Source organism: Salvelinus namaycush, chromosome 20 (assembly GCF_016432855.1).
Source record: "Salvelinus namaycush isolate Seneca chromosome 20, SaNama_1.0, whole genome shotgun sequence".
Taxonomy (NCBI): domain Eukaryota; kingdom Metazoa; phylum Chordata; class Actinopteri; order Salmoniformes; family Salmonidae; genus Salvelinus; species Salvelinus namaycush.
Window position 1 is genome coordinate 18,583,784 of NC_052326.1, and position 12,240 is coordinate 18,596,023.

The following is a 12,240-nucleotide window of genomic DNA, read 5'->3' on the forward strand; positions in this document are numbered from 1 at the left end:
ATCATCCTTAACATGTTTATACAACTTGATTGCAGACCACCTGTGGTAAATTCAATTGATTGGACATGACTTGGAACTGTCTATATAAAGTCTCACAGTTGAAAGTGCATGTCAGAGCAAAAACCAAGCCATGAGGTCGATGGAATTTTCCGTAGAGCTCTGAGACAGTATTGTGTCGAGGCACAGATATGGGGAAGGGTACCAAAATATTTCTGCAGCATTGAAGGTCCCCAAGAACACAGTGGCCTCCATCATTCTTAAATTGAAGAAGTTTGGAACCACCAAAATTCTTCCTAGAGCTGGCCGCTCGGCTAAACTGATCAATCGGGGCGAGAAGTGCCTTGGTCAGGGAGGTGACCAAGAACCCGATGGTCACTCTGACAGCGCTCTAGAGTTCTTTTGTGGAGATGGGAGAACCTTCCAGAAGGACAACCATCTCTGCAGCACTCCACCAATCAGGCGCTTTATGGTAGAATGGCCAGATGGAAGCCACTCCACAGTAAAAGGCACATGACAGATTGACCAAGATTGAACTCTTTAGCCTGAATGTCTAGCGTCACGTCTGGAGGAAACCTGGCACCATCCCTACAGTGAAGCATGGTGGTGGCAGCATCATGTGTGGGAATGTTTTTCAGTTTTCAGTGGCAGGGACTGGGAGACTAGTCAGGATCAAGGCAAAGATGAACAGAGCAAAGAACAGAGAGATCCTTGATGAAAACCTGCTCCAGAGCGCTTAGGACCTCAGACTAGTGGTGAAGGTTCACCTTTTTATAAATTAGCAAACATTTCTAAAAACCTGTTTTTGCTTTGTCATTATGGGGTATTGTGTGTCGATTTGATGAGGGGAAAAAAACAATTTAATAATAAATAATTAAAAAGCTGTAACCTAACAGATATGGAAAAAGTTTAGGGGTCTGAATACTTTCCGAAGGCACTATATATATCATTCTGATGCTAAAGCTTTATTGACCATCATAACTGTAAGAATTCAATTGGTCTTAAAGGGGCAATCTGCAGTTCAAACAATAACAAAGCACCAGCCCACCACTGTTTCAGTAAACAGCTGAGGGATGGGGCTGGAGAAATGTAATCACTGTCAAAGTCATAGACAGATCTATGGATGCATGGACTGACCATCCATGTTTTAATCATGTTTTAATACAGTGTTTTGTTTACAATTACATTGTTCACCAACAAAGGGGTGAAACAAGCTTACATATTTAAAAGTTAAAAAAAACTGATGTAGCAATGGCAGATTGCTCCTTATTAATTATAGAGAAGTTACTAATTATCTTATGTTTCTGCCTTATTTTACAGTCCACTGTTATTTACTCAGAAATTACGTCGTAAAATGGTAGTTACATGGTAATGAACTAATAATTACTTTTTAGTCATGTATGGGCCGGCTAGTTACCAATTATGCCAAATTCTTAAAGAAACAATAGGGTTTCTCAGTAAAGAACAGGTAAACACCAGCTGAAATAGGACTGTAGAATAAGGTGATAGCCATGTTATTTGATATATTATGTGATTCTTCAAGGTAATAGTCATTTTACCACAGCTTGAAGTCCTGACCCAGATTCCCTCCTTTTTACTAGCACAGACATAAGCACCCAGCCCAACCAGTAGGTCCAAGGCCCACCGCTCAGAAGGTGCTTGATATGAGTGTAGTTATGTCTTGTTAGATATGTCTATATATTCGCTTTGTAAATAGTTTATTTTGGTGTGTTCACCAGTGCTCAATACACATGTGAAAATATGCTATGCTCAACCATACCTCACTTAGAACAAACACAACTCAACTAGCCATTAACTTATGATACTTACAATGGTGCTTTTGCAAAACAAGGGAGAAATGAGATGTAAACATAAAAAAATAACAAAAATAACTTAGTCACAAACGGTCTATTGTGACATAGATATGTATGTAAACACCTGTTGTTTTGAGTCGTTTTTCATAATCATTTTTTTGCTTTTTTTTCATGATGAGTTGATTATTGATTATGTAAAAAAAAAAAAAAAAGTAGTTATGTTAGGTGAAAATGTGTTATAGTTTTTTTTTAAAGGTAAAGATAACTTTTGAAGTGTGTTCCATTTATTCACCAACAAACCTATTTTTGTTGTAGCTGAAAGAGAATGCCACTTGTCCTAGCATTGTGAACACACAGTCAGTACCTGCGAGCACAGGGAGAGTTTATAGTGTTCTATATACCTGGAGCTCATCCTCTGAGCCAGTCATATGTGTCTACCTCATTCTCTATTAACCCCACCCGCCTTTATCTTCTGCTGGAGGGCTGCATTTTCATTCTCATTCATCATGATGTTAAGGCCATCCAAGGATGTTGGCCCTAAGCACAGATCCAGGGTCTATGTTTTGAAAACTGATCTTGGACCTGTGGTTAGGCGCAACCTCTGCCTGGAGCCCACCCAGTCATTCCTAAGGCTAACTGTAACCTCCTGGTAATTAATGTGTGTGCATAAGTTGCAGACATCACACCTTATTTTAAGGGCCTGTTAACACAGCTCTCAAGCAGGAAGTGAGTGTATTTCTCACCACACCTTGTTCACTAAAGATAACTATCATTTCTAACAGTCTCCATATGAGTATTGACAAGGTAGCATAAGGTTTGAGTTGATTATGACGAATCCAATAAGAGTGTGTAACTTTTTACCCTACTTGAAACAACTCCACACGCATTAAGTCTCATTGCAATGTGGAATTGTCGATCATTTGATGTGTAGAATAAAACACAGTTGTATTTTTTTATCTAGAGCCACAAATTACAGCTTGGCTCCTTGTTGGAGTTTAGGGTGCATATTTTAGCAGTACGGCATGATGCATTTACAATGTGTTTGATGATATGAACAGGCTCTTGAAATAAAATACTCTATGCCTCTCATTCCATATGGCAGTATTAGTCTGGGTTTCAAGGACATTTGTGCATATTTATGTAATTATCTGTATTTATTTCTACTTCATTATAATGTCATGTCAATATTTAATTTTATTTGAACTTGCTGAATTTGTTCGCTCACAGAAAGGTAACTATTAAAGTGAAGTAGAGATACTATTAAAAACCAATGTTTCTTTCATTTATAGTATTTACCGTAAAATATAATGTTCACGATTCACGAACCATCACGAACAAGTGCTTATTCTCAAACTAAGTTCCAAAACATCCATTTATACTTGTTTCCTTGCTAGTCAATCCTCTAGCTAGTTGATGCTAGTCAATCCTCTAGCTAGTTGATTTAGCGTGCAGAAGCATGTTTTATTGTATGGATATCGGAAGTGAAAAATGGAGGTCATATGAGAGAAGAGAGACAAGACATCTGCACTCCTGACCTTATCTTAGTTACAGTAGGACTAGTCCTGAGGGAGAAAACTGATACCTACACTCTGGAACACTTTGTTAAAAATAGTTTTATTGAATGAGATAATTGCCATGAAGAACCACTAACAGTGAAGTGAACACATTCACTTATACTACCACAGGCAACCTTGTAGTCCTGTTAAAAATCTCATCAACATGTCTGTGCTTTAATTAAGAAGATTACCTTTAGATTACCGGTTTTGGCTTTACACTAATTACAGCAGGAATATGGAAGTGGAAGTGGGCCATATAGTTAACCAAATCAACTATGGATTAGATAGGAAATTCTCTGCAAGTTATCTCTGCAGAGAGCATTACTTGAGCTCTCTAACTGGTGTTTTGAAAGGGGCGTTTTCAGTGAATGAAAATGTACAAATCACTGAGCAATATCTCTGTTGTCTTATGAGATCAGGGACCCAGTGATCTCTTTGAGCAATTATGATTTTTCTGTCTCTGCCAGAGTTCAATGCCTTTCGTACCAAGGTAAATCTTTATTCTCTGTAACACTGGCTAGAAGGACTCCCATTTACTATGCTCATTCCTAATGGCTGACATGTTTTTTTGTGCGCCTGACGACACGTTCTCTTTAACTACGTCGCCCCCTCATCCGCCTCTCGCCAGTCCCCCCCTTGCCCCTTTTCACTGGCGGGTTGATGACATTGTTCCGATGGCGGGGGGCCAGTGACAGTGACTCAAATGAGAGCCCGTCAGAAAGACAATACAGGAGTGCATTGGGGGTCAAGGGTCACGTTTGATCTGGGAGGGGCCCCTTCCCTGTACATCTAATCAGCATGGATGGGCTTCTGGGAAAGGGCTGTGATCCCAGGAAAAAAAGCCGGGAAAGCCCTGTTGTCTGTGGGGGCCCGAAAGGCCCTGTCGCCTGGGTTCTTTAGAATTCCAGGACGGAACACAGGCATCGGAATGTGGTGTATTTTAGGCACAAGTAGTGGTCTGTCAGAGGCCACTGTTTTATTTGACACTGTAATAAAAGCATCTGATCTAATGATACAATAAAATTGTGTCTGAATGCGTGATAGTTGAAAATAGTGTGATAGTTGGAATAGTGTTGTAGATTAAAGGTAGTTTTGTGATGATTACAGTTTACATTGACATGAAAGTATAAATTTCACTCGGAGTATGCTAAAATATAGAGTCTAGTTTATTAAATGGTGTGCACGTGGTAGGTTGTAGGGTAAATTCCAGCATGGAACACGCACACTAGCTAAGTACATGAAAGGAAGGTGTCTAGTGCATACCCACAGAATTTGTGGATATAGAGAACTGGTTGGTGATTTACTTCCCCAGTGTTGTAATGATTCCCAAGGTAATAGAACGTTATTGGTGCAGAGCAATATGGCTGGAAAGCTCATTTAAAGAGTATATCAAACTTTGAGGAATGGTCTGACTTTTAAAAAGCAGCAGTCTGGCTGCCTGCCCCTCATTGTAAATGCATTTTATTAAATGATTTAAACCTTTGTAAAATGCTATTTCTCCTAAATGGCCCTCCATGACCATGATCATAGCCTGTGTGTGTACTCTTCATGTCTACCTCACTCCAAATTCCAAACACCACTGTAACGTCTGCTCATAGGCAAAGGGGTGAATCAATAGTATCACATTTTTTATGGTAACTAAAACACCATAATAGATGGACAATAACTGCACCTTAAAAGTAGAAGTGTGCTGCACGCTCTGAGGGTGTGTTTACTTACACAGGCAGCCCAATTCTGATCTTTGTTCCATGAATTGGTCTTCTGACCAATCAGATCAGCTGTTTTACCAATAATGGGGCAAAATATTAGAATTGCACTGCCTGTGTAAACGCAGCCTCAAGTTCTCATGCAGACTGATATCTGGCCTCAAGTGGTTATTATAAAGGAGGGCTAACTGTAACTGGTGACAGACTCTCACACTGCTGGGCCCCAATAACAGCCTCTAACCAGATGTATGCATGTGGGGAACATCTGGGCGACTAAGTCAGATTGCCTAAATGTAAAAAAAACACATACAGTACAGTACTCATTTAAATGTTCTCTCTTATGTGTATTGAAATTCATTAGAGCAAAAAAATACAGCAAGTAATCACACATTGTTGGTGTTTTGGCTTCATTTTCGATTTGTTAATGGAATAAACTAACATTCGAATGAAGGTTTCATTTCAATCAAGTTTATTATATGAAATTGGTGTCTGTGGTTAAACATGTAAAACAGTATCAATCCCTTAAATTAAATGACTTTAGTAACATTATATTTGTCATTCCTTGTCATTTTGTGCTTTTGTTTTAATTTGTTAATATAAAATGAAATGCCTATGATGTATATCCATTCACAAGGCGCTCACATCTCTACAGTCATTTCCGGGGGGGTAACTTCCTCCTTATTGAGCCATTCGTTGTCCTATGGGCTCTGGTGACATTTAGCCCCGCCCTCCCTCTCCTAAATGAGGTGAAAGGTCATTGTGGGTTCCTGTCCGGCGCGATCCCTCGCTGGGCAGCGCAGTGCCGTCATGCTGGGCTACGCACTCGTTCAACCCAGGGCCTGTCGCATCCTATCTGTCCTCACACTCTGAGACGCTTTGATTACCCAACCCCAACCCAACAGCCCCACTGAACTCACAGGCCTGGGAGTGCCTGACTGTGCTGGGGGGTGCTGGTGTGTGGGGTGCCTGCCTGTCAGATAGAGTTAGACCTGGGCCAGCTCAATGAACCTGGATGTGAACGTGGCTGGTGACTGTGTGCTGCTTGGCTCTCATGACTCTACCTTCGGTGGACTTCATCCGTTTAACAGAGGGGCCTCCGCTTCCGTCGCACATTTCTGTACGCTCAGCTTGCATTCACTAAAATCTAAAATGCTATACTGTAGAGATTGTTTTGTGTGTAAATGGCAGTGCATTAATATCTTAAGTCTTGTCAACGTGCTAAATGTATGTTTCAAACCTATTCACATGATCTTATGTCCCACCTCATGTTACATACCGTATTTGCTAATAAAAATGTCACTAACCTGTTGTGTACTCTGAAGCCCTGTACATGTGATCTTGTTCTCAAGAAGAAGTAGACTGAAAAACTATTCAAGTGAATGATAAAAGTGTTCTATACTATACTCATCTGTCATCTAGTATTTTACATTGTTCTGGTATTTGATCTCCGTACACCCCCTATCTATAAACAATTTATTACATTTGACCTGCTCTTGACCTCCTGTTGCAGTGCTCTGCCGCATGTGGTAAAGGATCGAAGAACCGTAAGGTGAGCTGTGTGACCCGATCCGGTCGACCTGTTCCAGAGGACAACTGTAAACACCTGACCCAACCCAGCAAGGAGAGGAGCTGCCGGGGGCGCCGCTGCCCCAAATGGAAGACAGGGAGCTGGGGAGAGGTACTCTTTAAACCTGAAATAAACACTACATGCTACCACTACCAATCATGCTCCCAGTTCAGCACTCATTATTTTTCCTTTTAATGCTCATTAACTTTCTGATTCACTGGTGCACTGTGAGGTATGTGTCTGAGTTGGCATTTTTTCTAACATGCATGACTGTTCAGTAATATGTGTTCTGTGGCACCTAAAAATGTGGCCTGTCTTCTGGGTTGTAGCTCATCACTCTGGCGGTTTGAGAGGATCCCACACTGGGCTGCTATCTGGGGCAGTGGGAGGGAGGGATAGCCATGCCTCCACTTTCATCTGGGCTTGGCTGAGGTAGACTTTAGCCAGCCACGCTCCTTCCCTCCCGCCCGCCCTCCTATCCTATACCTCCCCAATTGGAAACATGTGTCAGAGGCTCCTCTTCCTCTACCCAGCCAGAGCAATCTGGTCTCATAGACTAGAAGTAACATAGAAAATGAAAATCCATGACACTCAAATTAGTATGATATGTTACATTTGGTATGGTTACATTATTTTATTTATTTAATCTTTATTTAACTAGGCAAGTCAGTTAAGAACAAATTCTTATTTACAATGATGGCCTACCACGGCCAAATCCTAACCCGGGATGACGCTGGGCCAATTGTGCGCCTATGGGCATACCAATCACGGCCGGTTGTGATACAGCCTAGAATCTAACCAGGGTCTGTAGTGACGCCTCTAGCACTGAGATGCACGTCACCCGGGAGCCCAAAGACAGAAGACAGAAGGTTACTTAATGCAAAAACAAAAGGAGTGTGGTTGGTCGGGGTGGATGGGTCGACATATAACACGACCGTCTAGCAACACAAAGGTTGCATGTTCGAATCTCATCACGGAATACTTTTGCATTTTAGCAAATTAGCAACTTTGCAACTGCTTACTACTTTTTAGCTACTTTGCAACAACTTTTTAGCGACTTTGCATGTTACCTAACCCTTGCCCAAACCCTAACCTTAACCTCTAACCCCTAGCCTAGCTAACGTTAGCCACCTAGCTTTTATTTATTTATTTTACATCCACAAAATAATACATACTATACCAAATGAAACAAATCATCAACAAATGTGTTGTTCTGCCCCTGAACAAGGCAGTTAACCACTGTTCCTAGGCCGTCATTGTAAATAAGAATTTGTTCTTACATTTTTACATTTTACATTTACATTTTTAGTCATTTAGCAGACGCTCTTATCCAGAGTGACTTACAGTAGAGTGCATACATTTTATTACATTTTACATACTGAGACAAGGATATCCCTCCCTAACCCTCCCCTCCCTAACCCGGACGACGCTATGCCAATTGTGCGTCGCCCCACGGACCTCCCGGTTGCGGCCGGCTGCGACAGAGCCTGGGCGCGAACCCAGCCCAGCCTGGGCGCGAACCCAGAGACTCTGGTGGCGCAGCTAGCACTGTGATGCAGTGCCCTAGACCACTGCGCCACCCGGGAGGCCATAACTGACTTGCCTAGTTAAATAAAGGTTCAATTTAAAACAATCAAAAATACTAGTCACGGATTTTCGTTTTCTATGTTATGGCTACCCCTGAGTCCAGGTTGGCCAGAGAGACAATCCACTTACCACAGCAGGCCAGACACATTCCCAACATGCACCTCCCCAGCTGGAGAGCCTGGTGCTCTTTCCCCCTCTATTCCTCTCTGTCTCTTTCTCTTCCTCTCTCTCCACTGATCAGGGGCCCAGAAGAGATACACATCTGCCCTCCATACCTCAGAGGACTTGTTGTCTATCTCAAACAGCTCTATTGCATACATCTACCTGACAATCATATTAATATAACCAGGTAACAGCTGATTTCACTGAATGTACTGTACCATCATTATTTAACAGACACTCTATGGTAGCCATGGACCATTTTACAAAATGTAAAAAATGCACACACAAAATGACATAAAAAATTGGCAAATGTTTTTTTTTTTAAACACTCCACATGTTAACAACTGACATCCTACACATGTACCCACTTGTTCAAGGACAACACCGCTCAAACACTGTCTTAGTCCACTGTTGATAGTCCCAAAATGTTTTACATGTAAGCAATCAACTTTTGAAGATATAGAACTTTCAAAATACAGAAAGTGTCATGCAAAACGCATCATACTGTGACACATTCTGTATTTTGACTGTTATTGAGTGGTATTAGCCTTTAAGCCTTAGTGAGTAGTTCCTTCATAAACAATCAGCTTTATTTTGAACGTGATTATGAAATATGATGTTCAAGAAATGATTAGTCAATCGAAATATAGTCTTAAAGATAGACTCAGCGATATGATGTAGATGCAGAAAGTAAACACCTTTGTGGGTACATTTCCACAACAACTAAGAGCGTTGATGCATGAGGCTAAACTTCTCCCCTGTTTTGGTGCCCTGGCTACCACGCTGTGAACAGCGTGAAGCGAACCCATGCACTTGTCCAGATACTGTGTGTGACTGTGTGAGAGTGAAGTGTTGCATCTCGCTCATCTCAATATCTCCGGTGCTGCTTGTGGCAACGTCATTTAGCTGAGTCTACCTTTAAATACTACAATTATGGCATTTCAGACTGGAAATATTCCTTCTTCAAGCAGGTGAACCTAATATAAAATAAATCCAGTAATCACATTTAGTTTTTCTTGTTTTGAGAATTAAATTAATACACATTGTTGAAATATAGAGAGGATAGGTAGCATAAAGAGATGGGATGCTTGGGGCTTTTAATGGTTAACATGCAACTAATTTAACAAGGTGATTTCTCACCTCTCGCTCTGTGAGCCTCGGGAGGGTATGGACATCTGGATGTGTTTACTGATCCACACACACACACACACACACAGTCCTCTAACCTTTAAGAGCATGTACAGTCGATTGGGTGGTAATAACATGTACACACACACACACACAATAATATACACATTAACAGATAGACAAACTCACACACACACACACAACAATATACACGTTAACAGATAAACAAACTCACACACACACACAATAATATACACATAACAGATAGACAAACTCACACACACACACACACACACAATAATATACACATTAACAGATAGACAAACATACACACACACAATAATATACACATTAACAGATAGACAAACACACACACACACAATAATATACACATAACAGATAGACAAACTCACACACACACACACAATAATATACACATGAACAGATAGACAAACACACACACACACAATAATATACACATAACAGATAGACAAACTCACACACACACACACACACAATAATATACACATTAACAGATAGACAAACATACACGCACACAATAATATACACATTAACAGATAGACAAACTCACACACACACACAATAATATACACATTAACAGATAGACAAACTCACACACACACACAACAATATACACGTTAACAGATAAACAAACTCACACACACACACAATAATATACACATAACAGATAGACAAACTCACACACACACACACACAATAATATACACATTAACAGATAGACAAACTCTCTCACACACACAATAATATACACATTAACAGATAGACAAACTCACACACACACACACACACAATAATATACACATTAACAGATAGACAAACTCTCTCACACACAATAATATACACATTAACAGATAGACAAACTCTCTCACACACAATAATATACACATTAACAGATAGACAAACTCACACACACGCACACGCACACAATAATATACACATAACAGATAGACAAACTCACACACACACAATAATATACACATTAACAGATAGACAAACTCACACACACACACACACACACACACAATAATATACACATTAACAGATAGACAAACTCTCTCACACACAATAATATACACATTAACAGATAGACAAACTCACACACAAATACTCACTCAAAAACACACCAATAAATGCACTTTATAATCAATTAAGACACTTTATAAGCAATTAAGGCATGTGTAATAATGGTCTTCATGTGCCTTTACCACATAAAAGCTCCCTTAGGAAAATACACTGTTAGCCATTAATGTTTGTGCACAAAACCAATTCAAATGTAAGTACAAACAGTATCAGGATTAACAGTATTGAAAGTGGATCTTTTTCTTTTAAGACGATAAACATACACATTAAACATATAAACATGATTAGACTTGCATTATTAATGTAATTTTATGTTTCTAATACAGTATTTTTAAAAGACCTAGATAGGCATGCTGAACATGCACAAACATGAGGAAAACAAGGTAGTAGTGAACATTACATTCTTAGAGAAAATGGTTCCAAAGGGGTTCTGCGGCTGTCCCCATAGGAGAACCCCTTTTGGTTTCAGGTAGAGCCCTTTTTGGTTCCAGTTAGAACTCTTTTGAGTTCCATGTAGAATCCTCTCTAGAAAGGGTTCTACATGACACCTAAAATGGTTTTACCTGGAACCAAAATGGTTCTACCTGGAACTAAACGGGGTTCTTTAAAGGGTTCTCCTATGGGGACAGCCGGAGAAAACTTTTTGGTTCTAGATAGCACCTTTTTTTCTAAGAGTGTACCCACTAACCAATATCATTCTTTCTACTTACATGTTGGGATTTTCCTCCAGATGTATTTCTGTTGTGTGCAGCTGTAGATTAAATTGATTAAATGTTTTACATTTCTTACATTTTTAAGATAAAAAACTGGGTTAAATCAGCAAGACATTATACATTCAAAATGCAATGTCCTCAAGGCAGGGGTTCAAACTTGACTGTCTAGTGGAGAGAACCCCCCCCCCCCCCCCCCACTCCCTCTCCTCTCTCCCTCTCTCTCCATCTTCACAGAGGGTTGAAATCTGCTCTTTATTAACACAGAGGAGCCGGGAACACACGTGTGTAAAGAACCCCAACCGTCTGGAGGGTTTTCACTGTGGTTACACTCTGCCCCACTTTTTAAGACACTCTTTTTAATTCTGCAAACACAACCTTGATTCAAGCTTACATTTTTCTTGCACACAACGTCCTGTGGTTAGATCTTTTGGATCAAAGCTCTAGACCCATACTTTTTGGAATAATACAATATCATGTTATGCAATGATTATGATGTGTTAGCTTTACTTAGAAGTATTGCTGTTGATATTGAGGCAAATTGTAGTGAATGATATTGAATATTGAAAATTGTAGTGGTACAGCAGTCAAAGGCTTAATAATAAGCTATGTCCTTCAACCTGAAGCCAGCATGTAATTCTAAGTCAAGTTGTATTACATATAAACCATAGAGGGGTCTGGTGTGAGTCAACAAACAAAATGACAAACCATTTATGCCATTTAACTACGTTTCTACCTGTATCTTTCAAAACATTAGTTTCACAGGCACATGTAACCGAAGTGCCTTGCTTGTTAGTGTAGTCTCATGCAGGGACATAACCTTATTGAAGACCTAAAGACTTATGCCAACTAACCCAGGTTAAAGATAAGGTAAACCAGTGTGTGTGACTG

The 12,240-nt window shown here is 40.1% G+C and overlaps 1 protein-coding gene across 1 annotated transcript in view; it reads left to right on the plus strand.

The window, feature by feature from the left end:
• The window catches only part of LOC120065101 (A disintegrin and metalloproteinase with thrombospondin motifs 9-like), a 63,996-nt gene that overhangs the window by 33,456 nt on the left and 18,300 nt on the right, over positions 1–12,240 (plus strand). The window contains exon 26 of the mRNA XM_039015822.1: positions 6,584–6,751. Coding sequence (XP_038871750.1) covers positions 6,584–6,751 — 168 coding nt within the window. The remainder of the gene's footprint in view (positions 1–6,583; positions 6,752–12,240) is intronic.